This window comes from Symphalangus syndactylus, chromosome 3 (assembly GCF_028878055.3).
Source record: "Symphalangus syndactylus isolate Jambi chromosome 3, NHGRI_mSymSyn1-v2.1_pri, whole genome shotgun sequence".
Classification (NCBI taxonomy): Eukaryota; Metazoa; Chordata; class Mammalia; order Primates; family Hylobatidae; genus Symphalangus; species Symphalangus syndactylus.
The window spans coordinates 74,056,097-74,083,585 of record NC_072425.2 but is presented as its reverse complement, the minus strand read 5'-3'; the positions used below and the strand labels follow the sequence as shown (position 1 = coordinate 74,083,585).

The 27,489-nt window shown below is 46.2% G+C and overlaps 1 protein-coding gene and 1 long non-coding RNA gene across 2 annotated transcripts in view; one reads left to right on the top strand and one right to left on the bottom strand.

Annotated features, from left to right (window-relative positions):
- KLF9 (KLF transcription factor 9) overlaps positions 1-19,984 on the bottom strand; it is a 29,833-nt gene extending 9,849 nt beyond the window's left edge. Inside the window, exon 1 of the mRNA XM_055272308.1 lies at positions 18,185-19,984. Within this exon, the coding sequence (XP_055128283.1) occupies positions 18,185-18,689 (505 nt within the window). The 5' untranslated portion in view covers positions 18,690-19,984. The remainder of the gene's footprint in view (positions 1-18,184) is intronic.
- LOC134736303 (uncharacterized) overlaps positions 19,597-27,489 on the top strand; it is a 115,858-nt gene continuing 107,965 nt past the window's right edge. Inside the window, exon 1 of the long non-coding RNA XR_010120231.1 lies at positions 19,597-19,736. This is a non-coding gene — a long non-coding RNA (uncharacterized lncRNA). The remainder of the gene's footprint in view (positions 19,737-27,489) is intronic.

The following is a 27,489-nucleotide window of genomic DNA, read 5'->3' as shown; positions in this document are numbered from 1 at the left end:
CGGCAAGGTCAACAGTAAAATAAAGGTACTATTACTGCTAAAGTCTAGCCCAAAGCATAAATGGACACCCGCTCCCATTTCTATAATTTAACATTTTCCAGGAAACACTAGTGAGTGCAATTAGATAAAATAAGAAGTAAATGGTGAGAAGAAGGGAGGTTATAAAATAAGATTTGCAGTTGATACAAATTTCTCTTTGAAAAAATTCAAGATAACTGAAAAATCTAATCTAAATTAAAAGTGCATTCACAGGTGTAACCATACAAAAGAGCACTGGTTTTCTTATACGCCAGCCATAACCAGTCAGAATAAGCCTAACAATAAAAGTTCAGGACCTTGGTGAAGAAATACATAAAGGCTTGATGTAAAAGAAAGTGAACAAATGAAATGCTCCCCATGCCTTTTGATGGTAAGGCTCAATGGTGTGAATATGGCAATTCTGTACAAATTCATCTATGAAATTAACATACACCATAAGAATTTCTTTTTCTAGAACTTGACAAAATTATTTCTGAAGTTCATTTGGAGGAATAAACATGCCCAACTTGCCAAGAAAATTTTGCAGAAGAACAAATAATAAGTGAGCACTTGCAATACTAGTTATTAAAATGGATTATTAAAGCTGTAATAATTAAGATAGTGAGATAGCAGCACAGGAAAAGACAAATCAGTGGAACAGAGTAGGATCTGAAAATAACCTTAAGAATCTATAGGGATTCTGTACATGGTAAATGGGGTATTTCCAATCAGTGAAACAAAAAATGTTTAATTCAGTAAGTGGCTTAGACATCAGGTAAAAGAAAAAAATTAAATCTTAATCCCTACCTCATTCTTTTCACTCAAATGATTTCCAAATGGGCTATAAATGTAAATGTAAAAAATAAAGCCATAACGATAAAATATAGGTATTTTTAGAATCCTGGAATAAAGAGAGACTTTCTAAACATGAAACCAAAAGCAAAATCCTACTTGAAGGATAGTTTTGAATACGTAAAAATGTTAAACTTCTGCATGTTAAAAATATATATAAGTAGAAAAATTTAAGAATCAAAATAAATGAATAAAAGAAATTGAAGCATATGACAAAAGGTTAAAATCTGTAACACAGAAAGGACTTGCAAATCAAAAAAGAACAGCCCAACTTAATAAAAGTGGGCAAAGATGCAAATAAATAATTTATAAAATAAGAAATACTGGCCGGAAGTGGTGGCTCATGCCTGTAATCTCAGCACTTTGGGAGGTTGGGGCAGGCAGACTGCTTGAGCCCAGGAGTTTGAGACCAGCCTGGGTAACATGGCGAAACCTCATCTCTACTAAAAATGCAAATATTATCTAGGCTCTGTGGTGCACACCTACAGTCCCAGCTACTCAGATGGGAGGATAACTTGAACTAGTGAGACAGAGGTTGCAGTGAGCTGAGATTGTGTCACTGCACTCCAGTCTGGGTGACAGAGCCAGACCCTGCCTCAAAATAAATAAATAAATAAAAATACCAATGACCAAGAAATAAATATGAAAATATTTAATATTTCATATGAAAATATATTCAATCTCACAAGTAATCAAAACATGCCAATTAAGACACCAGCAAGATATCTGTGAGGCCAGTGAAAACATTAAAAAATCTGTTCATACCGACCATTGGTGAAGGCATGAGGAAACAGGCCCTCTACCACACTGGTGGGATTTATAATTAATCCAGGGCCATCTGGCAATATTCTCCTGCAGATTATTTTTGGCAATTAATTTGATAATAATTAGATAGAGACACGAAAAGGGATACCAGCATTGCTTATGAGAGCTAAAAGGTGGTAACAACTTAAATGCTCAACGATAAAGTGCTGGTTTAATACATGAAGTATACCTTACAGGGGACTCATATGTATCTGTGAAAAAGGTACCAGACTGTTATATAATGAAATGGAAAGATGTTAGCCATACACTGCTAACTGAGAAGAACAATGTATGATCAGCTGCATAAGTGTGTGAATATATATGGAGAGAAAAAAATCCTGTTGCCCACAAAATATGGGCTGGGTGAGGTGGTTCATGCCTGTAATCCTAACACTTTGGGAGGCTGAGGCAGGAGGACTATTTGAGGTCAGGAGTTCAAGACCAGCTTGGGCAACACAGTAAGACCCCATCTCTACTACAATTTAAAATAAAAAAAATGTTAAGTAAAAAGAATATATACAAAATTTGACCAATTACTATCTACCAGTGAGGAGATAAAGAATAACTTCTACTTCCTTTTGTAATTTTTCCCTATGTTTTCTGATATTTTAAACAGTGAGTATAAATTTCTCTTATGAGAAAAAGTCAGAAAAAGTTATTTTAATATTTTTTAAAAGTCTTACGGAAAACAGGGATACATCTGAGTTTAAACCATTCCACAAATGGCTTGATCAAGAATATATTCCAGGCCAGGCATGGTGGTTTATGCCTGTAATCCCAGCACTTTGGAAGGCTGAGGAGGGAGGACTGCTTGAGGCCCAGAGTTCAAGACCAGCATGGGCAACATAGTGAAACCTCATCTCTTAAAAATTTTAAAAGGAATATATTCCATGGGCATGGAAGTGGAGGACAGTGGGTGATTTACTTTCTATTGAGAAATTACTGGGACACTTCAGTAATTGATCCATGACCAAAGAGAGAAGAGTCATTTTGTCTTCTTCTCAAACTAATTGTCAGAAAGTCAGAAACCTCCTGACCCGGTGTGATGGCTCACACTTGTAAACACTTGTAATCCAGCACTTTGGGAGGCCAAGGCGGGTGGATCACTTGAGGTGAGGAGGTCGAGACCATCCTGGCCAACATGGTGAAAAACCGTCTCTACTAAAAATACAAAAATTAGCCGGGCATGGTGGCACATGCCTGTAATCCCAGCTACTAGGGAGGCTGAGGCAGGAGAATCGCTTGAACCCAGGAGGTGGAGGCTGCAGTGAGCTGAGATCGCACCACTGCACTCCAGCTTGGGTGACAGAGTGAGATCCTGACTAAAAAAAATAAAAATAAAAAAGGAGAAAGTCAGAAACTTCCTGAATATACTACATCTGTACATCTGTTTTCTCACTCCTCTATTTCCACCTCTCCTACTTTTTCCGTATGTGAAAGGGACATAGCCCTCTTATAAGAACAGATAGGAACCTTCCTTCAGAGGTGGAAATGTACAAACAGTAATAGTAGGGTTGCCCAACAAAGGAGTGTGCTTGTTAGAAAGCAGGTGAGAGGAGTCAGATCATGAAGAAGTGCAAAGATTTGACTGTAAGAAAGCATTCATGGACCCGGCTGCTGGGGCATGCATCCACACAGACCTGCCCTGACCCTAGGCCTCAAGCACCCCATTGTCCATCACCATCTGGCTTCCTTCCCCACCAAAAAGCAATGTCAACACGCAGGTACGAAACATGAACAGTTGCTTTTTTCCCATTCTCCATTACCCTCATGTGCAGAACCACCAATACACATTACAGAAGAGGTGTGCAGGCCATTCCTGGGTACAGAGAAGTCCACATTTTTCTGCATACATCATTTCAATGAACACTGAACTCAAAAATCATTCATTCAAAAGTCTCCTGTTTATCAGAAATATTGCTTTGCATGTAGATGTTTTGAACGAATAAAAATGTTAGATAGGCTTTGAAAGAATAATCCTGCCTGAATGCCATCCCATCATATTACTACCATTTGCTTCTGACCTCTCACTGAATCCTTCTTGTGATTTGGCTTCCATTTATATTTCATTTGTTGATACAACAGAGACACTGTAGGGCTTAGGTGTGAGATTTTACTTCCAGATCTCTGTGTTTATCTGTAGAAAGCAACTTGTCCTATGCTTTAGGTTCTGAAATGGGAAGTGGGTGTGTGTCTGTGACATCTGTATGCAGCACTTCCTCATTTAAGCATGCCGGAGTCTAAGAAGCAAGCACATCCAAATATCATGCGCACGTTCCCAACCTCAGCTATCTGTGAGACAGCACATGCGGTTCCAGCAGACCTCAAACAAAAGACAGCAGACAACAAATTTTTTTTTTTTTTTGAGATGGAGTCTTGCTCTGTCACCCAGGCTGGAGTGCAGTGCACAATCTCAGCTCACTGCAACCTCCGCCTCTCGGGTTCAAGCAATTCTCGTGTCTCAGCCTTCCGAGTAGCTGGGATTACAGGCACCTGCCGCTATGCCCAGCTAATTTTTGTATTTTTAGTAGAGACAGGGTTTCACCACGTTGGCCAGGCTGGTCTCGAACTCCTGACCTCAGGTGATCCTCCTGCCTTGGCCTCCCAAAATGCTGAGATTACAAGCATGAGCCACTGTGCCCGGCTGACAACAGATTCTTGACTCTTTAGATTCTTGATTCAGCAAAAACTATACATTTTTTTTTTTTTTTTTCCTGTGAGGCAAGGTCTTGCTCTGTCACCCAGTGACGTGATCTCGACTCACTGCAGCCTCAACCTCCCAGGCTCAAGCGATCCTCCCACCTCAGCTTCCCAAGTAGCTGGACCACAGGTGCATGCCACCACACCCAACTAATTTTGTTTATTTTTTGTATAGACAGGGGTCTCACTATGTAGTCCAGGCTGGTCTCAAACTCCTGGGCTCAAGTGATCCTCCTGTCTCAGCCTCCCAAAGTGCTGGGATTACAGATGTGAGACACTGCACCTGGCCAAGAGCTGTCTTGAAGTCTCAGTTATATGGCTCTGCCTGAAAACTAAAAATAGTGCAGAGGCAAAATGCGGACCCTAAACATACATTTTTAACACAATGAAGATCTGTCTCTTGGTGTAGTGTGATAAAAGACCATATAAGTCAGAGTAACAGAATTTAGAGGTGGATGAAATCTTAGGGATCCTCCAAAGGCCCAGAGAGATGATGCAACCTCCTCACAACCACACAGCTAGCCCTTCAAAGACCAGACCCTGGCCCAGACTAGGTAATTCCTGCCATCCCAGACTATGCTGCCTTTGTCCAGCTATTTGTGGGAAACATAGATAATAAATAAATATCTAGCTAGGCATTAAATATTGAACAAGATATAAATGCCTAATGGCAAAGCTATCCCAAGAACAGATTCTTTGAATCTTTGCATTTTTGGTGACTTTTATCACCATGGAATTCAAACCTGTCATGTTTTAGATGAAGCCAACTCAGAGGGCAGATGATGTGCCCAAGGACGCCCTGCACAATACTGTGTGACCAGATTAAAACCAGGTTTCAAACTGCTCCTTCAGTTTTATGCACAAAATGAGATTACATGTGAAAGAAGAGCCCAGACTCAAACTAAAAGCACAGAGACTGACCTTTCACAGTGCCTTTTTTTCTAATTCTCTGCCTTCCAGGCCCTTCCTTCCAAATGCATTGCCACAGGGGGATCAGACATAGTTTAGGATAAATAAGTTGCCACTGAGCTTTAATTTTCAAAGTAGCATTTAGAAAACCTAAGTCCTTGAGCTTAAAAAAACTCTCAATTTGCCAGATCTTCCAACCAAGACATGAGGGGCAGAAAAAGAGAAAGAGCTGGTAGGACTGTATTAGAGACACAGAGGTCTCTAAGAAGTGTCCAGGTCTTTATTCTCCTTGTAGAGACAGCCTTCGAGACAAGCCTAGAGGAAGTGCCTTATATAAATAAGGCCCTCTTGGAAGCCCTACACAGGCCATAACACCTGAGGAGTTGGGGAGCTACAGCTGAGAGGGGTCTCAATGTGTGCACCCTTCTAAAGTGCAGGGTGGGGAAAAGGACTGTGTTCCTGAGCCCAAAACTGTGCTGCTGGAGAAATCCACAGGAGGACTGGGTCACAGTTAACACCCAGAGCCACTGATGTCAGCCTGTGAGGATGGGGACACAGGCAAGTGCATGACAGACGTCTCAGTGGACATCACCACAAGGTCAAAGGACAGCGTGCAACATGGATGACTCTCCCATGAGGCTGAAACAAGAGATGAGCCCCATGCCCACCAAACAGAAGATCACTCCCAGAGGAAGGAAAGGCAAGGGACCCCAAATCAGACAGAGAACCTTGATTTTGCAAACATTTAGCCAAAAGAGAATACAATTTAATGCAGAAGTAACTGAGACTCTGAAATGCCAAGAAAACGATTGTCCCCCAGCAGCAGAAATGGAGAGACCGATGCCTGATTAGTCTCTACCTGCTAGGCTGTGGCATTCATAAGGACTCATGGTGAAAAGTGATGCCACTCCAACAAGTGTTTCCATCCAGCTTTTTCCCTCTGGGCTCAACCTCTGCACACTGTATGCACACCACAGTATGGCTGCAGTGGCCATAAATCCTACTCATACATGCCACATGGGCCACCAGCAGCTTTTCAAGCTTTTAACCCTTCTACTCCTGGGATGGAGTGAGCCACTAAGTCACATGGCTTGGTGTTTGGCACCAAAGACCACAAAGAACTGCAGGTCAGAGCTGTCCACCCTTCGCAAAACAGCCCCCACTCAACCCTTCCCCTGAGATCTCAGAAAAGGAATATAGTCCCCTCTTTGGGCATGTATTTCTAGAGAGTGTTTTGAAATTTAGGAGCAAGCAGGGCTTTGAGAAGAAATGCCTCAGGTTAGGCTGGGTGTAGTGACTCATGCCTGTAATCCCAACAGTTTGGGAGACTGGAGCAGGAGGATCACTTGAGGCCAGGAGTTCGAGACCAGCCTGAGCAATATAGTGAGATCCCATCTCAAAAAAAAAAAAAAATTTTTTTAATTAGCTGGGCATGGTGGTGCGTGCCTGTGGTCCCAGCTATTCAGGAGACCTAGGTGAGAGATCGCTTGAGCCAAGGAACATGAGGATGCAATAAGCTATGATTGCACCACTGCACTCCAGCCTGGGCGACAGAGTGAGACCCTATCTCAGGAAAACCAGCCTGGCCAACATGGTGAAACCCTGTCTCTACTAAAAATACAAAAATTAGCTGGGTGCGGTGGCTCATGCCTATAATCCCAGCACTTTGGAAGGCCAAGGCTGGTGAATCACTTCAGGTCAGAAGTTCGAGACCAGCCTGGCCAACATGGTGAAACCCTGTCTCTACTAAAAATACACAAATTAGCTGGGTGTGGTGGCGGGCACCTGTAATCCCAGCGACTTAGGAGGATGAGGCAGGAGAATCACATGAACCTGGGAGGTGGAGGTTGTAGTGAGCCGAGATTGCGCCACTGCACTCTAGTATGGGCAACAGAGCAAGACTCCATCACAAAAAAAAAAAAAAAAAGAAAAGAAAAAAAAATTAGGTTGGCTGCAGTGGCTCACGCCTGTAATCCCAGCACTTTGGGAGGCCAAGGTGGGTGGATCACATGAGGCCAGGAGTTTGAGACCAGCCTGGCCAACATGGTAAAACCCCATCTCTACTAAAAATACAAAAATGAGCTGGGTGTAGTGGCACGTCCCTGTACTCCCAGCTACTCAGGAGGCTGAGGCAGGAGAATCGCTTGAATCTAAGAGGCGGAGGTTGCAGTGAGCGAGATCATGCCACTGCACTCCAGCCTGGGCAACAGAGCGAGACTGTCTCAAAAAAAAAAAAATTAAAAATAAAATAAAATAAATTAGAAAAAAAAAAGAAAAAGAAATGCCTCAGGTTAGAGAAAATAGCCTGTGTTTTTCACACTGGGAACCCCTGCTTCAGTGGGATAATGCTCACTGAACAAGCATTTTGGGGCTGGCCATGAGTATGGATTGCAATACGAGAGAAAGCCAGCTGTTTGGTTGTCATTCTGCTTATTTTCCTTAAAATGGTAATGGTACAAAACTACTGTAGAATTACAGTAGCACAGGGAGTTAAGTCACTTTTATGTGTTTTTGTTAAGTTGTTTTTAAGCTCTACTTTTTGCCTCTTATGATTTATTACAGTGTTTTTCTTGGGCATTGTGCACACTGAATACACTTCTGAATCTCAGTGGGAACTGCCATATAAACAGCTCGTCTTTGCATAGGCTAGGCTTTTATCTATTAGCACATAGGGTAATAAATGTTCCTGTAAACATGATTTGTTTCTCTGGACATTAAAATGGACAGACTGGGATTAAAACCAAGTCAATGGCTTTGAAGTTCACCCTGCTGCTATTATACTTGTTCCATGTGAGGCTTTTGGTATCGGCTTCTAGAACATCCACTCAGGAGGGCCAGTGGGTGTTTGCCTAAGCATATGTAATACCTGTCAGAATCATCTATCTTCTGCAAAGACCCTTCTGTACATTCACTTATGGCCTATCTTTCGGGTTGAACTCCAGAGATAGTTCAGAGCTCCTTCCCATCAAAAGAAAGAAAAATATATAGAAAAAAAAATATCGTACTGTTTGCCTCTCATTTTGTCAAACTCTGTTCTTTGGAAAATCCTGTTAGTAGTTCTAAATGGGATGATAGCCGGGCATGGTGGCTCACACATGTAATCCTAGCACTTTGGGAGGCTGAGGCGGGTGGATCACCTGAGGTCAGGAGTTCAAGACAAGCCTGGCCAACCTGGTGAAACCCCATCTCTACTAAAAATACAAAAATCAGCCTGGCATGGTGGGGTGTGGCTGTAATCCCAGCTATTTGGGAGGCTGAGGCACCAGAATGGCTTAAACCGGGGAGGTGGAGGTTGCAGTGAGCTGAGATTGTGCTGCTGCACTCCAGCCTGGGCAGCAGGGTGACACTTTGTCTCAAAAAAATACAAATAAAAACAAATAAATAACTAAATGGGATGATAGAGAGAATAGGTGTTGGTTTTGCCTGTCTGGCATTTGTTCCCTTCTGAATAATAAATAACACATTAAATTTCCTTTTGGCAACAACTCCTTCCCCATTCTGGATATACGTAATTCCAGGGAGGGTGACCCCACACCTCCAGACCCAGAGATTGGATGTGACCCAGTCATGCCACAGTGATTCATTTCAGGGATGGGGCACACAATCTGAACTAGTCATGGAGCTTAAAGCCTGGAACTTTTGCTGGAATATTTGGGAATGGAAAACTGCCTTTCCTTGGGGCTTGCTTAAGTGGCAGGATATGAGTCTGGAACTGCGGGCAGCTATCTCACCACTATTTGCAGACAGCCCCCACCAACCCCATGAATGAGGCTGTAGCAAAAGGCAGCAAAACTGAGCCATGGAGAGGCAGAAACTGAGTGCCTGTATCCACAGACACCGAAACAAGAGCTACCCCTAGATGTGTTTGTAATCTGAACCAATCAAGTTTCATTTTTTTTATTAAGCCAGTCCCTGTTTGGATTCTGTTGTCCTGACAAATACAGCTTTGGGCCCACAACCAGGTTCTTTTTCAATGGGAAGGAAGCAGCTTCTGGATAACTATGGAAAATACAGAGTAGGTGTGGTCAGAGTCCAAGATTTCTGCTGACACTCCTAACCCAGGTTCATGAAAACCAGACATGAGCCAGAGTTAGAACAACAAAAGAGTAGAGAGCTGAAGACCGGTGGCTCTGGGACCAAACCCAAGAGAACCACGTAAAACACAGGGTCTCTTCCCGCTGGTGGAAACTCAAGGGGTCCAGATCAGCAAGCATTCATGACCAACTCCACCCACCTAGAGACAGACTAGGAAAATTCCAGTGTAACCTTGAACTACGTTAACTAACTCCCAGTCTGATTCCTCCTATTAAATAAGAACAGCACCTTTCTATCTCACAGGATTGCTGTGAGTTTAAATGTGACAATGCATGTAAACCATTTAGCTGGGAACCTGACATATAATAAATGTTAGATTTATCATTATTGTCACTATTAGCCACAAAATCCAAAGTGCCTGGTACCAGCATTTTAGACAGCTTTTTGCATGTAAGTCACTCAATGAATAATTTAAGTGAATGAGATGGCTGGGTGCAGTGGCTCATGCCTGTAATCCTAACACTTTGGGAGGCTGAGGCAGGCAAATGGCTTGAACTCAGGAGTTTGAGACCAGCCTGGGCAACATAGTGAAACCCAGTCTCTACAAAAAATACAAATATAGGCCGGGCACGGTGGTGTGCATCTGTGGTCCCAGTTACTTGGGAGGCTGAGGTGGGAGGATTGCTTGAGTGGGGGGCGGGGGCAAGTAGCGGGGGAGAGTGCAGAGGTTGCAGTGAGCCAAGATCTTTCATGCCACTGCACTCCAGCTTCGGTGACAGAGTGAGACTCAGTCTCAAAATCATAATAATAAGAATAAATAATTTAAGTGAATGAGGCAGTGCTGGACTAATCTGGAATTCTAAACAAAAATTCTAGGAATCAAGGGCTTCCGGAACACATACATAAATTCTTTATTTTTAATTATAATTGTGTGCTAAATGATTTAAACACCTCATCTGAATTAAGCTTCATAACAACTTCATAAATATATAATTACTGAGCTCCATTTTACAGATGAGAAACCTAAGGCTCAGAGAAGGTAAGTAGAGCCTGAGTTGTCATAAATAGAATGGTGGAGACAGGATTCAAAAACCCATGTCTGAAGGACCCGAAAGCCTGTGCTCTGACGACTCTATCTACTGTCTCTGTACTGAAGGTAAAGGTCCCCTCACATTCCAGTTCCTCAGTCTTGACTGTTCAGTATGAAATAGGTCAGGCCTTACTCTTCGTTTCTAACTGCCTGTCTTATGAAAGCTAGCTCTCTGGAAGACAGAGATGGTGAAACCTTTTCTTCTCCCTCTATTTCTTTGGGCCAAGATGATCTGTAATTTTGCTCCCAGTTCTAAAATGTCCAAAACTCCCAAGAGAGACTTGTGTTTTTGACCATTGCCTATTCCACTGGTTCCCACTTCGGTTCAAGTCAGGCCCTTTGGGAGATACTCCCTTCCACAAGGACGGAGGCTCAGCTTGGAAAAATGTTCAAACTTCATTGAATACATAACACCACTGACTGCATTTCAAATCCTTGTCACTAATTTTGTATGGCTTAAGCTCCCGTCTCTTATTTTAATCTATTTAAATAAATGTCCTCACTTTTTAAAAAGACTCAATCTGGCCAGTTAAGGATTGGCCTTTCTCCTGTTCAAATTCTCCTAGATTCCTTTCTCCTGTTCAAATTTGTGATCATTCTCAGTTTCATTAAAAAATAAATTCAAAGGCCCAGCAGCAGCAGCTCTGGCTTAGATCGTGAGCAAACTGGTTCTCTCAGCTCTAGAACCTTTAGATTTCAGATCCAGATTCTTCAATTCTCATCTCAGGATTCCAAAGTCAATTATGCCACACTAGAAACTGAGATTAAAAGAGAAGCCTTCGGGCACACCATCAAAGACTTTGGACACACATGGCAATGAATGCCCTTGGAAGGTCCCACGTATTTAAAAAAAAAAAAAAAAAAAAATGGGTGCTTCTCACTCTCTCAGGGGGGATCACATTCTTATGAATAATAATGTTAGTCCTATTATTTGCTGAGGGGACTGCTTGAGGCTGGGATAAAACAAATGTTTACTTGTGGCCTTAATGCATCAAAAAGGTATTAAATTTTCAGGAGGATTCCAGGTAGGGAGTGGTAGGAAACCTCTCAGCAGCTCTGCCTTGGGCTGTTAAAGAGAGTGCTGCTCCCATAAAAAGGGCAAAGGCCACCCCAGCTCACTCCACCTCTGCCCTTTCACTTAGTTAATTCCATGAAGCAGCCCTTTAAACTAAGGTGAAAAAGAAAAATGTTAACCATAGACTGAAGTCCCAGGAGAGCAAGGGGGGAAAAGAATTCAAATGGAAGTACTGCAAAGAATTCAAAATGAAGGAAAAATTCCTAGGCACCCACAGAGCCAAGCTTGAAGCTAGGGGCTTTAGCATTTTCTGCTGACAAATGCTTCCAACTACCTAGTTGAAGCCCTCATGAGCTGGTGAGGCTCTGGGAGATTACACAGTATGACCACTCACACGCTAGTCAAGGCAGAGAGGCGGCTTTTGAACCCTGGTGGTGTGCTTCAAAGCCCTCCAAGTCCCCCCAAAACATTTCAAGAGAACAATCCCCATCTCTCTGAGAGAGAGTGGGGATGTGCTTTCTTAAAGACAAAATGATGGATGTGATGACCTCCCAAGGTCACTTCCAACCTCCAAGTGCTATTCTTTTGATACTAACAACTGCTGCCACCAAGTGCTCTGAGTTAGGCCTAGGCCTGTGACTAACTTTCAACAAAAAGTGGGGCGGAGAGAGAGAGCCAGGATTGCTCAAAGACCACTGAAAGAGGATCTCACTTCTTTCCCTTTTTAACCATCTGTGGGGTTTTTTTCTTCGTCTTCCTTTTGCCCCTCCTTTCTGCGTGTGTTGCATAGAAACAGAAAGTGCCTTTGTACCAATTACTAGGCACTAATTTACGCTCTTCAGTGGGCGCTGGGCTTGCTGGAGAAACATTAGGAAAAGGTGGGAGGGTCGGATGTGGGGGAGGATTCTAGCAGTAGAGGAAGGAATGGCATGCTACAAGCTTTTTCTCCAAGCCTGAGAACAGCCAAGGGGAAAGAGAGAGAGAGAGAGAGAGAAAAAAAAAAAAAAAAAGAACACGGAAGATTTGGAAGTCAAGACTAACAAATGCAACAAAGCTTTTTTTTTTTTTTTAACGAAGAATGCTAATGATCATAAGGCATTCAGAAATCAAACTGATGGGATAGAAAGCAGGCTCCAACTAGAGCATGTCAGATTGTTTTAGGGGCTTCTGAAAGAGTGAAGACTGGGAAATCATCCGCCCACTTTTCTTCTCAATGAACTTACTAAGGAAAACCATTGTCAGCCATTTTCCCAATATGTCATATGATGTTTCTCCCTGGGAAGTTCAATCTGGGAATTTCCCACAGATGTTGCAGAATGACTAGTCCTTGGGATAAGTGTCAACAATTGAGACAGGAATGTAAATCTGACCCTCAGGTTCAGAATCCAAGAATTCATTTCCCTGAATCCAAGAATTCATTTCCCTCAGCTTACATCTTTGTGTCTGAAGGTAATGGGGTGTCACCATCCAAGTGGCACTGTATTTACTCTGGTACCTCCCTCTCTCAACCAGGAACCCACTTATACCCCTCCCCTCTCTCTTCTCACCACGCACAGAAGATGTGAGAGGAAAATCAAGGGAAACAATGTGTGTACTCTGTAATTTGACTCCACTTATGTTTTCTATCGTGAAACTGTAATCTTGCCAGCAGAAGATTCTCAGAGGCCCCCCGACTTTGTCTTTGCTAGGGCAGATGGAGGATGACACAGGACAAATGGGAAATGAGGAAGGAAAGGCAACTGGGTGGCTCCTACCTTGCGACTAGCAATAAGAGCTATAGGGTCCTAACAGCCTCCAGGCCCAGGGTCAGATTTCTGCAGAGAGCTCGGGCTGGGGGCTGGAGAACAGTTTGGGCATCTTTCACTTGATTCAAGGGAGTTTTAGCCTCTTGTCTAAAACCCAGAAACAAACCCTATAGCAAACCCTTGCAGCCTTAGAAACCCATCCTCTATAGCTAGAAGCCATGTGTATGCAGCCTTTTGCATAGATTGTTATTCTTCCCTAACAGGATACTTGATATCACTCCTATTGCTGAGTGGGGTGGGGCAGTATCATCTCCCAGGGGGCAAAAATTGGTTCTGTGACAGGTGAAAAAAGTCTTAGCTATTACAACAATTTGTCGCCTTCAGAAGGGGGCATAGTCCATAAACAGCTCAAGTGTATCTGTGGAATTAAAATGTAATGGGGGAGGCCAGGCGCAGTGGCTCACACCTGTAATCCCAGAACTTTGTGAGGCCGAGGTGAGCAGATCACTTGAAGTCAGAAGTTCGAGACTAGCCCGGCCAGCATGGTGAAACCCTGTCTCTACTAAAAATGCAAAAAATTAGCCGAGTGTGGTGGCACGCACCCATAATCCCAGCTACTCTGGAGGCTGAGGCAGGAGGGTCAGTAATGGAGGGGACAATTATGGAAAAAAGGGTAGAGAAAGTTACCTGCGCAAGCCCCACTCAGGCCTAGTTGTACATTTATGTTGGATGAAGCAAGTTGGGTTATGAAATGCCATTCCACATCACTCTGGGGAGCCCTCTGGAAAGAAGAATGGGGTAGAGAGAATGTGTCCCTAAGGATCCAGATACAGGGCTTCCGTTCCACTCATGAAGAGACGAGACGGTGGTAAGGGCTGGGCAGGGCCTACTTAATGGGCAGCCCAGCGAGCTAAGGCCGCTTAGTCTAGGGCAAGGCCTTGCTCTGTCCCTAAGGCCCCACCTCCCAGGCAATGAAGTGAGTTTTTCCTCATACCTCTGATGACATCAGACTCTCCTTGACCAAACAGTTGACTCCAAAGCCTTTTACGGTAATTAAGGGAGAAGAGTGCAAGAAGCTCAGGGCAACCTCATGCCTTTAAGCAAAATTCCCACCTAAGTTAGAGTTGGCTAGTGATGGACATTCCTAGAGGGACCAAAAAATCTGTTTTCCATATTGGAGGACAACTTCTACTACGGAGGCTGTCCAGGTGCCTCACACCAAGTATGCCAAGGATCCCAAGAATGTGTTCGAAGGGGCTAAGGAAAAGCAGAAGCCGCCACTCCGGGCTTTTGTAGCTCCCATCTCTCCTGGTTTTTTATGTGAGCCTCCTTTTGCACCATATATATATATATATATATATATATATATATATATATATATATACTGAAAAATATTTTTTCATAGAACTGGGGTGTGATGGTTGGAATTTGGGGTTTTCTGATCTTCAGAATCCTATAACCAGTATTATCAAACTCAACCCATTGTCACCACTTGGCGATAGCTGACTTAAGCCCCTCCAAAAAGAGAATAAGATGGCACCTGGCACAGAAACAAGGCCTAAGGTTTCTATCATCCAGATATCAACCAGCATGATTCAACATCAGCCTGTTCTGATGACTTCTGAGCTGGAATTAGAATGTAGTTGTTTCCTTCTCCAAAGGATAACACTACCTTTACCACCCACCCCCCAAAATCTGCCCATACTCTATGTGAAAGGTATCCACAAAGTCAGGAGACTTAGGATAAACTTCATGTTAATTACATTGTCAAATAATATGCTTGATATATTTTCATATAAAATACTCTAATAGTTCTAAAATTAATCTGAAACAGTACAAATAAATATATCAAAAAGTGTCCAAAAAGTCTGGAAACAGGAAAAATAGTATATTTGTTGCATCTTTTTTTTCTTTAGATTAACAATGGATCCACTGCTTAAACTTTAGAGGTATGTCACCTGAAAAGATCTGGTCTGGTTGAAGAAAAACAAACTGAATATACTATTTGAAAATGTAAATTAACATACTGCTTAAAAATAAGTTTATCCAGTGTTTTCTGATTTTTAAGGTGACGTTCTGCACATTATACACAAACCACAGGACCCAGCATTTCTCAAGGGGCTACTGTGTGTGGAACCCTACTAGGTGCTTTATAGATGTTATCTTTGCACGAGAACCTGTGACTTGAGGATAGTAGCCCTATCTTGTGGATTAAGAAAGTGAGACTTAAACAAAGCTAAGGTTGCAAACTTAAATGCCCAAAGAGATCCTGTAAATGATTAAAATATGAGGTACTGCCCCATATCATGATCAGTTCAAGCCAATTGTTGCTAGGCAGGAATTCAGGCCCAGTTTTGACAGATCTTTTGATTTTTCCAGACAAGCCAGAAATCTGGATTCATGCCATAATCCTCTGATTTTTAGATGTTGGTAACTAATTAAATTTTTATAAACCCTGTGTTGGCCAAGCCAAACAAATCTGCAAAGCAAATTCAGCAGCAAGCCTCCAGTTTGCAAACTCTGAATTAAAGTAACTTGCTTATGGTCTCAAACGAGAAAACAATAGGACAAATCAGAACCCAGCTCAGTCGGCCTCAACTGTGTCGTTCCTCCCAGCACACTACAGAAGTAGCAGCACTGAATTAGAAGAAAATCTGTTTGAATGATTCAACTTCTAAAGCTGGTGTAGAAGTGGTCTATGGAAGTGGCAGCTGTATGTGTCTCTATAAGGAAGTGAGCAAGCTGGAGGGTTTCTTGCGGGAATGTTAGCAGCACTGAGCAAGGGGGTGTGGCAGGGAGTTTAGCTCTTAAAATCTTCACAGAATGCAGACATTCCAAGTGCCATCTCTGCCCACCTTCTTGATTTAACACCAGCAGAAAGAAAATTAGGAAAGCTCCTTACCGTACCCTAAAGTCAATTTAAATTGAAGTTCTATCTGAAACTTCCAAATGCATGAGACCTCCAAGTCTCTTATTTAAAGTAACCTTAACACATACCTCCTCTAGCAGGAATACACTTCTGACAATATTAACCCAGGCTGAGGTTTTGTTCAACCATGCACTAAGATTAGAGATCCCCAAAACATAGGCACCTGCGATCACCATATCCCTAGGTTCAAAGGACTGACTGCAGCACTTAAAGCTGAATGAACATCTCACTTCGTTTTCCACTCCTGACTGGGAAAAAGGTTCTCCTGCAACAGCTGAGCCGAATGACTTGCCTTATGGAGAATGAAGGAGCAGCACGCATGCACGCACACACAAGCAGCCATTTCTATAAATGCCTGAGAAAAATCACTCAGCCGAATGGCCCAGAACGCTGGAAACCCTATTCCTGAGTCGGACAGACTCTGGCAGCTCACAGAGGAACTGCAGGCCTCTCTGGCTGCACGACTGGGCAGCTCCCTGAAGGAGAAAATGCCTTTGCTCAAGGTGGCAGTGGGTGTCGATGGGAACAACTGAACTCCGGGAACATGGCTGACACAGCCAGGCCCGCCCAACAGCTGTTGGTGAGTAACACCCTCCGGTTAATATACCCGTACTTCACCTCCAGAGCCACACTAAAGGTCACATCTCCCAACACAGGCACATGTCTTTCAGCAACCTTACAGATACAAGCCTTAAAACGTGCTGTTTTATGGCAACCTAGATCATGACCCCAAACAGAACCTGATTTTGCATTAACCATGGAGGAAATTCAGTCTGATTCCGGTGCCAGCAGCCACCTCCACAAGAACAAGTTTCCAAAGGAAATGGAATGAGAAGCAGTTACGTGGCCTTTCTTTTAAATAGGAAAGCAAAACAAAACAAAAAACCCCAATCAAGTATCATTTTTTTCCATGTATCATTTTTAAACCACAGGCCCAAGACCTCATCTTAAAAGTATCGAAGTATTACACCAAAAAATGACAACACTTTTCCAACTAACTCCAACAATATCCTCTCAAACACCGTGTCACAGGACAGAGGCAAAAGGCTTATCTGAGAGGACCAAGCCCCGCTACCTCATCTGAATAGCGCTTTTAAAAGAAGCGTTCCGAAGATGGTCAGACAGCATGTCCAAATGTGAATGCTTTCCAACTTTTACCGTTCATGTTAAACACAACCAAGAGAATTGGATGACCCAGGTCCCTGGAAGTCTCCAAAGCCCATTTTAAAAGGCAGATAGATGTCTTTCTGGCCACATTCAGTTGTACGGCCATGCCTCTCACCCTTCCTGGGAGGAACTATTCCCTGAGGCCTCCAGAACCGCTCAACATTCATTACCAAGCCTTGACCTCCGGCAAGGACCACACCTCCCTGCAAACCGCGATTCAAGGGTGGAGGGTGCGACCTAAGTCACATGGCCAAAAAAAAAAAAAAAAAAAAAAAAGTCAGCTCTGAATTCTGGCTCATTAGGAAGACTCATGAGTGAAGTTAACCACCATTACTTGATCAGACTCCTCTGCTGCCCGAAGCCGGGTTATTTTAAACCTCTCGGGGGACTCCTGGCCAAATTTAAAACCACCTTGCCAAGCCCAGAAAAGTAGCAGGCATCCAGTTAAATGAGTCCTTAGTCATCCCTAAAAGGCTCAAAGTAAAGTGCGCCGCGTCCCCCCTCGGTTTCAACCACTTCTCTGCAACCCGACAAGAGAATTAAATAAAAGATACGCCATCTGACTTCCCCGCTGCCAGCGTCTTTCCCAGGTGGGGTGGCCCCACCATCGCGGGGTGCGGGAGTCCCGGGGGCGGGGCGGGACAGGGGAGGGGCGGACACCACTCCCCGCGAAGCCACGCACCGCACTCGCTCTGCCCGCCAGTTTAAGGCTCTCCGTGGCTCCCGGAGGCCGGGAACAATTAAGGAGAGCGTGAGCTTTCCGCCAATGCACATTTAAATTATTTAAAGAGTTAAACCGCATCTTATCCAACATGTTTGCACGCTTTCGGCCGAGTGCAGTGTCCCGAACGCCCAGGAACGCTGCCTGGCCAAAGGCTAACTAACCCCAGAGCTCCAGGGGAAAGGGCGACGCCGCTAACCTGTATGCACTCTGTAATGGGCTTTGAGATGGGAGGATTTTCCATAGACTTTCCCACAGCCACTGTAGGGGCACTTGTGCCTCTTTTCGGAGGCGTGTTTCCCCTTCGCAGCCACTCCAGGGTGGAGGAGGGAGAGCGGGCTGGGCGCGCTGCCAGGATCCTGTCTCTCCTCCGGGCTGTGGGAAGGACTCGACCCAGATTCGGTGGTCACGTCGCTGTCGGATCCCATATCCTCATCTGGACTCTCCAGACTGTCGCTGCACACGGAGGGGGTCTGGATGGGTCGGTACTTGTTCAGGTCCAACAAGCTCTTGGCGATGGTGACCAGCGTGCAGTAATCCTTCCAGGTGTCCCCCGGGTCACCGTGCTCCTTGGTCACCTCGCGCTCAGGTAGTCGCAGCCGCTCGGCGTCCGGAGCGCCCCCATGCTCCGGCACCGCAGCGCGGTTCGAAATGGAAACCAGACACTGGGCAGCCACGAAGTCCATGTAGGCGGCCGCGGACATGGTGCGGGCGACGGCAGCCCAGGCGGAGCGGCCAAACTTGGCGGTGGCTATGGAGGTTCGGCTCGCCCTGCCCTGGCCTCGGACGACGAGCGCGGCGCGGCGCGGCACGGCGCGGCGGCCAAGGGGGCGGGGGCGCGGGGCGCTTCCGACTCGCAGGAGCGCCGAGGCGACCTCAGCCCCTCATCTTTACGTAACCGGCAGCGCCTCCGCACGCAGCATCCACGGCCCCGGGCTCCGCCGCGCTGCCGCCTCTAGCCGCCGCCCCTGCCCCGCGCCGGCCGCGATCCCCCGACGGGCGCGCCGGCCCCTCTGAGCCGGCTCCCTTGGAAAGATGCCACACGTGGCGGTCGCAAGTTTATTCGACTGAAAACGCCCCCGAGGCGCTGGGAGAGGAAACTGCAAGAGAGGTGCACGCCCTCGGCCGCCTCTCCGTTGAGCCAAAGTCCCAGGACATTCACCCGATCACCCCGACGCGGGTGGCGAGGGCCCCGCCGAGCGCCAGGTCTAAGAGACACTTTTTCCCGAGTCCACTGACGGCTTCTGAGCCCCTGCTCCGGCCGGTCCGCACCGTTCCGGCATTCTCTTGCTCAGTAACAATTTCGCAGAATCCCATCACGTCACAAACCAAACCCCCTCCAATTGGCCAGTGGGGAGGGTGATTCAACTCTGTTTACTTTCTCCCCCTGCCAGTCAGAACGGCCTTCGGTGGAGAGGTGCGTCTAGAACTGAGGCGTGCGGCCAATCCGACTGTTCCGTTTCGCTGCCTCGTGCTACCCCTACAGCCTCGAACACTGACATTTAAAAGGGTAACAGCTGGGAGGCAGGGAAGGGGCAGCCGCACACTTTCGGAGTGCCTCGCGGTCCCGTGGCCGGTCCGGACCTCCTGGCTCACATTCCAGCTTGCGGAGCTTTGGGACACATCTTCCCTAGTCAGTTGCGCTCGTTCCTATGGCAAAAGAGAACTTCAGCTTCGGTTTTCCAGCTCCCAAACAGTTAAGTGACTTCCTGCAAACGCTACAGTCCCAGCAACCAGCCTTCCAATCAAAAGTAAGTTGGTTGATGTCACTGGCATTGGCTCGGCCAATCAGAAGGGCGTTCCGAAAGCAAGCGCTCGACACTTGTAAACGCGAAGAGCTGTAGTGAAACTGGACACATCTTTGTATTTTGTGTTGCTGGTAGTAAATTTGAGTTATGGATGAGAGGACAGGGGTGATGAATAAATGCAGTGTGAATCTATAATTTAAAAAACCCCATCATGTCAGGGTAAGTCCAAGAATAAACACAAATGAGTAAGAATTCGTTTTGTTATATATTTTTTGGATGCAGCATATTTTGGGGCAGATGTTTAAAAATTCTTCCATCCAATACATTAACTATGACCAATTCATCTTAAAAATGCAGTGCTAACAAAAGTTCTGGTTTTACAGCATAGCCTTTCTACTGCCTGAGATTCTTCCATTGAAACATCCAATCTTTGCTTGTCATATCTCTTAATTCCTCTACTTCTCCGGTGCAATTTAGTCTAAATACATTCTTTTAGCTTTATTTGGAAGCTATTTTTAACCCACTTTCAGATAAATGGAGACAAAAACCATTCATTTGTGTAACTTTTAACAAAAACCCACCATTCTTAGCTCTTTTTCTTTCCAGAGCCCCTGCATGGTTTTTAGGACATGTTTCTCTTCCCTCACTTCACAAATGTGGAGACTGAGTTACAGAGAAGTGACTTATTTGTCTTATTGGACAGATAATGACAGAACTCAGTAGAAACCACAAGTCTCCTGATTTCTAGCTCTTTGTGCTTGCAACTAAGCCCTTCTGGTTTTGTGAAATATTAACTTTGCGGAACAGATTTTTAGGGACTGGAACAAGCTGGAAATCCTTAGCCATGGAATATTGTGGCATTACTTGGTCAACAATTAGTATGGGTCTTGGAGTCTGATTAACTTGGTTTACCCCTCCGTCTGAATTAACAATGCGGTTGTTTTCCATCTTGATAGCTAGAAAAGAATCTAGGGCTAGTTCTTTTTGCAAGAGGCATACTGTCAGCACAATTGATTAAAAATAATTCACTTTCGTGAATGTCAGAGGTACCTGATTCTATGTGATGCGGATTCAGTGAGTTCCAATCCTGACCCCCACTGGCTATTAACCTTTGTTAGGAGAAAGTTACACCAGGTTCTGATCTCCAAGTGAAGGGTCTCAAATTGACTCTACCAATTTGAGGTCTACAGTAGTTTCTTTTGACTTTATTTTTAAAGTGGCACATCAAAAAACAAATTAAAGAAAAAAAGTTAGCCAGATGTGGTGGCTCGCACCTGTAGTCCCAGCTACTCAGGAGGCTGAGGCTGAAGGACTGTGTCAGCTAGGTCAAGGCTGCAGTGAGCCCTGATTACACCACTGTACTACTCCAGCCTGGGCAACAGAGCAAGGCCCAGTTTTTTTTTTTTTTTTTTTTTTTAATCATAACTAAGGGTGGCTCAGGTAAGTAAGAGTATAATAGATTTTAATTAAAAAAAAAACCTGACAAGACCAGTTCAATAAAAGTGTACACCTTAAAAAAATAAAGAAAACAACAACAAGAATATTAAAGTGGTACAGGGAAGATATTGCAGTAGGTGACTGCAGGTGGAAGAAAGGTGTAGATAGGGGATACTGGGCAACCAAGAATGTCATCACCATCAGCATCATTATCACCAACCCCTTTCATGGAGGGCTTATTCTGTGTCAGGCCCTGTACCAAGCACCCTGCATGCAGCCCTGTAAGGTAGGTATACAGTGTATAAAAAAACTCCAAGCCATCTTGGAGTTCTTGCCTTTTTAGAACTTAATCTCTTAATTTTAGAAAAGAATTCACTGAAGCCCAGGGGAGTTTGCCTACTTCATGATTTTTCTGGGACAAATTTTGTCCCCTAGGATACATGATCACTTAGAAAGTGCACCTTTGCCTGCCTCCTTAAGGCCCAGTGCACATAACAGTGGGATCTCTCCAGGATCCCTATGATCATGGCCTGTACAACCCCTCAGACTTGCATTTTAACTGGGATTGTACTGGTGAAACAGAATGCTTGGGCCTGGACATCTATAGATAGCCCTAGTACCACCATTATCATTATTCCAGAATAGAGGAAAAGTCTGTATCTTTCCTTGAAGATTATATAATCCAGGAATTTGAATACACCAATCACTTTAGGTTTTTTAAAAATATAAACTTTTCCCTTCCTTACTCCTTGCCAGCTTTTCTTTAATTCCCTTTAATTTCACTTTGTTTGAACTGGACGTAAACACTGAATTCTCCAAACTCACTTATTTCAGAGTTACAAAAGAAAGTAATAAAAGAAAACTGAGATTTCATCTACATGAATTTCTCACACATTTACAAACATAACTGCTGCTTGACTTGATTTAGAATATCTTTTTAAACCCAGCAATTCTAGAACTGTAGAATGCTTTCTCTTTTTTCTCCTTTTCCACTCATTCATTCTCCAGATATTTATGTTCCTGGCAATGAGCTAGGCATGGGGGAATACAGAAATGAAAAGAGACTCTGTCCTCCATGAAGTTTATATGTTAAAAACATATATATAAAATAACGTATCAGCAAATAATAATTTCTATGTCAGGATTTTTTTTCTTGTATTTTCAACAGTGAAGTTTCCTTGGGGGTGTTGGAATGTGTATTATAATAGTTTTATGATTAAAACCAGCTTGGGCTGTTTTGCCAGCATGTGGTTGTCCCAGTTAAATGTTGGCAAAATAAATGATCCCAAATTAATATGAATCATTCCTAATTAAAAGAATTTATCACTAAAGTATATATTATGCCACATACATGTAAGAGGTCTGTTTTCCCCCAAGTTAGTCTTTGTAAATACACATTTTCAAATCCAAACAAACCAACCAGAAGGAGCATGAAAATTCAGACTATAAGTGTGCTTCTAGTTTATGCTTTCCTCTCTAAATTCTGCCTAAGAATTTGCTTTATTATCCAAGTTCTCAAAACAATGGCTTATGGGCATGTAGCCAGAACATATAAGCCTTGTTTTCTGTGCATCCTAAAATAATTACAGTATTATCATTATTAGCTCTAATAAGAAGTAGTGCCTACAGTCAGCTGTTTTAGCGTTGTAGACCACTGTGAGGAGCTGGCCTCTGGGTCTGAGATAAACTCTGTAACCTCAGGCAATCTCTGGGAGCTATTTCCTTATCTGTAAATTTATGAGATTAGATTAATAAATCTCCAATAGTTCCTCCCAAACTCCAAACACTCAAGGGATCTAAAAAAAAAGAAAAAAAATCCTAGAGAAAAAAACTGGGGCAAGACTTGGGTTCTTTAAATACCATCTCATCTGCTGTACATCTACAAATACTGCTCTTTATGGCAGTGAAGGTCAGAAAACCTTAAATCAACATTTAATGGATAGCAGACACAAATATAAATGTGTTCAAAATCCCTTCCTTAATTTTATGGTCTCGACTTTTCTTTCTTCAAGCTGGTTTGTAGAAAGTGGAATGGGGGTTCAAATAACCTATTCTTTCTCCATGGCAAATTTTATTATTTTATTTATTTATTTTCGAGACAGAGTCTAGCTCTGTCGCCCAGGCTGGAGTGCAATGGCACGATCTCGGTTCACTGCAACAACCCCCGCCTCCCGGGTTCAAGCGATTCTCCTGCCTCATCCTCCTCAGTAGCTGGGATTACAGGCATGCGCCACAATGCCCGGCTTATTTTTGTATTTTTAGTAAAGATGGGATTTCGCCATGTTGGCCAGGCTGGTCTCGAACTCCTGACCTCAGGTGATCCGCCCGCCTCGGCCTCCCAAAGCGCTGGGATTACAGGCGTGAGCCACCGCGCTTGGCCCAAGGTAAATTTTTCACCCTAGCGGGGAGTAAGATATTTCCTGGCATATGCAGCACAGATTCCCAGGCCCCTCCCCTGGAGATTTTTATTCAAACTGTGCCCCAAGGCAGGGTTTCCCCACCTTGCAGGGTGGAGCTAATCACCTGGCCCTCGATTTAAAATACAGATTGCCGGGTGTCACCCCTGCTCAAGGACCAGGGAAGTTCGGGCTAAAATCACACTCTGTAGGTATTGGGTTCTGCCAGTTCTGGCTTTTCTCACTCTTTCCTGCTGGGAGGCGTGGACCGTGCCGGGCAGAACTGCCAGCCTCCAGGCGGGAAGGAAGGAGGAGAACAGATGGCCCACTGGGGGTAGAGGATCACGTGTTGGACCTCATTCTGGGCTGGATCCAGACCTCTCCCTTTCAGGGCCCAGCCCCTCCGGCTCCAGCGACCCCACCTAGGCACACGGAACATATGTGGAGGAAACCAGTGTTCATTTTGTTGAAAGCAGGGGAATTAGAGAAGGCGAGCTTGAGGAGGGGAGAGGCGGGGCTAAAGGGACAAGGCTTCCAACAATGGCGATGTTCCTGGATTTTGAAATACAGTCAGGTAAAGCCCGATCTGGTGGAACGCCCGTGGCCATAATGACAGTTAACACCCAGGGGCTGGAGGGGGAAGAGAGCTCAGGCAAGCGCGAAAACTTGCCCGCCGCCCTACTTTGCTCCCGCCCCACTTAGCAGCCTTCCGCAAAACTCCAGCCCTCTCCTCTGCAGCGCAGAAAGGCCGCCCGTTCATGCATATGCAGGAGGATAAGTTTAGCTCGCAGCCCCCCGCGCTCCGACCGGCCCAGCGCAGCACTCGGTGAATCACCCGCGCTCGGGGGCGGGCGCTCGGCTCCGGCCGCGGACTGGCGGGCGACTCAGTCACTCGTGGACCGCGCGCCCCGGCCTGGCATCGCCCTTTTAAAAAGTCTTCCGCAGGCGGCCGCCGCCGCAGCAGCCTGAGGAGGCGAGTTCATCTGAGGACAGTCCCACTTCTCAGAAATCCCTTCCCTGCTGGAACATCAAGCTCCCTTTACTGCAGTTGAACAAACTGCCCTAGATTGGGGGACGAGGAACCCGCCCCAAACTCGTGCAAGGAGCTCCGGGCGCCCACGCCCACGTGAGCTAACCTTGAAATTAGCCCCTGCACCCGGGAGCGCGGGGGTGGGAGTGGGCGGGGACTGGGGGGGAGCCCCGCGCGGCCCAGGCCCTTGGTTTGCGCTCTCCGCGTGCACGTACCGCCCCCGCCACCCTGTTTCATAACTGGCGGTGTTGCATTTTTTTTCTTTTAATCTCCCGGGTACATGGGTGGGGGGGTGCGCGTGTTGGGGAGAGGGCAGGGCACTTTGGCCACCTTCCATCCCCCATGCCCGCGAGAAAGAGGAAAACCTGCCCTGCGGTCCTCCTGGGAACACTGCAGAGTAGGGTGTCGAGATGACATCAGCTTCTAAACATAGCCAGCACCGCACCCCAACTCCATGGGCTGCGGGGGTGGGGAGGGAGTGGGGGAGGCGGGTGCTGCTGTCCCCGGGCGGGGCGTGGCGGGCAGGCCGGCCAGGCTGTGCGGGAGGAGATGACTTTGCAGGAATTGCGCTCCCAGAGTTTGCAGGCAGATCTCTCCTGCGAAGGCCCGGCCAAAGGGTTAGGAAACATTCCTGCCATTCCGTGCTCTCCCCTACCCCACAAGAACCACACGCACGCACACACGCACTCTTGGATCGAATGTGCTTTTGATTATAAATCAATCCAGCCCCAGCCCAGGTTCGGTCCGGTCCCAGGAGCACCCGCGCCCCGCGTCTGCCTTCAGGCTAAGCCTGCGAGGGGGTCGGTGCGGCCCTCCTAGTGAGTCAGATGGGCTGTGTTTCCTGTGGTTGTTGTGGAACAGTTTGTCCTTTTTACTCCCCGCCCCCCCCGCCCCGTCTCCACCCCGTTGGTAAATATAGCGCTCACGTTTCATCATCTCTTTGTCCAACGAGTGCCAGACACCCCGGCCCGCGGCCCCCGCCGCCTCCCTCCTCCTCTCCGCGCGGTTACCTCGCATAACCCCGCGCCGGCAGGCACCGGGCAGCAGCTCTCCCCCGCGGCCGCGCCCGCCAGGCACCCAGCGCTTCCCGCCGCAGCACACCCCCACCCCATTCTTCTCCCCTCCCCTTCTTCCAGTTCCCCCTTCTGTAGGGCCCCCATGCTCTTGTCCCACCCCTTCTACTCGGCGTCCGGGTACTGGGTCGAGAAGTATGTGGGTGTAGGGAGGTGGATATCCCTTTTCCGAGCCGTAGGCGTCACCCCTACGCCCAGGCCCAGGCCCAGTGCTGGATCCTGCACTTTCCCAACCTCCCCCTCCCCAGTTCCAAGGTTGCCCTCTGTTCCCCTCCAGAGCGCAGGTGACAAGCTGCTGAGACAGTGTCTGATTCACCGACAGCTGAACCAGCTACTGGTACTTGGGGGTGGGCGTTTGCTGAACCGTTTCCCTCCCACCTCCCCCAACCCCCTACCCGGTGGGGAGCGGGCTGGAGGGTCGGGAGAGAGGCAAGGTGGATGACAGCCGAGAAGTGCGTGCCCGCTCTTCCCTCTCTCCCTCCTCCTCCCAGTTTCATTTCCACACATACAGCCACCCACCGGGGACCGGAGGCGGCTAGTGTTCTCTGAACGCCGGGAACTGGCTCTCTCTGTGGTCTCCTGTTTACTTCCCTCCTCCTCTTTTCGCCTCCCTTCTCCCCGCCCCCATCTCCCAGCGCCGCTTCCCGCCCAGAGCAGCTGGGAAACCTGCAGCTGAACACTGCAGTCATGGGACTTCCCTGGCCCCGAGCTGTGCCCCAGGTTTGCCCTGTCCTGTCCTGTCCTGCCTTGCCCTGTGTCCACTTGTTTGGGGGCACTTCTTTGTCCTGAAAAGGGTCTTGGGGCTCCCTATCCAGGAACGTGGAAGAGGTGACTGCTTCCCTCCCCCTTCCTCTCCTGGCTCCCCTGCCAGCTACCTTCCTGTGGGGGCCCTGCCTGGCTGTCTTTTTTGGCCAGGATTCTGGGCCACCCCCACGAGTGGCCACCTGTCCAGGGAGAAGTGGTGAGACAGCTAACGGTGTGTAAGAACTCTGCATCCAGGATGCTGCAGAGCTGGCTTCTTTGCCATCACAGACTGTCCTGTTCGTAACAGGGTGCCCCAAATTCCCTGCTGACCAAGGTTTTCAGGCAGAACCCCAAAACCTGCTCCTAGGGACACACCCTCTCCTTATGGAGTCTGGCAAAACCTTTCCTTTCAAAGCTTGCTTCCCAGCGGGGAAGAATGCAGCCTCTCTCCCTAAGTAAGCTGAATGAACAAAGGACTCCAAGGAGGCCGTGGGGGTTCCAGCTCTGGGTGCCGCCTGCCTGAAGTTCACCCCATTTAAAAACCACCTCTTCACCACCACCCTCTGCTCCACTGCCATGGTTACCAGCTCCCTGTCCTTCCCAACACAATGTTGCACAGAGGCAGAAACAAACAAGGACATTTAAAATGTTCTTTTAAATATCCAAAACACTGCCTTGGTATTTTGGTAGCAGAGGAGAGGGAATAAAAGTCCTGACTGTTTGCTGGTTTCCTTCTGACCCCACGACCCTGAAAAAATCCTTACCCTGGATGGCCTCTCAGCTGCCAAAAGAGGGAAGGAAGCTTGGTGAGATACTAGAGAGTGGAATTCAGAACAAACCCTTGGGAGGAGAATTATTCACCAAGTTAGACTCTTCTTTCTTCCCCCTCCACCCCAGCTGCTTTGAAGTACCTGCCATCAGACTATACCACCTCCGCTTTGTGGCTGTCATCTGCAGGCTTTCCTGCACTCCCCCTCATTCCCCGAAGATTCTAGCACCTGACTCACAGTCCCCCACCTCCACCCAACTCCTATTAACATTTTTGGTGAATTTAGCATCCCAATAGATTAATGACC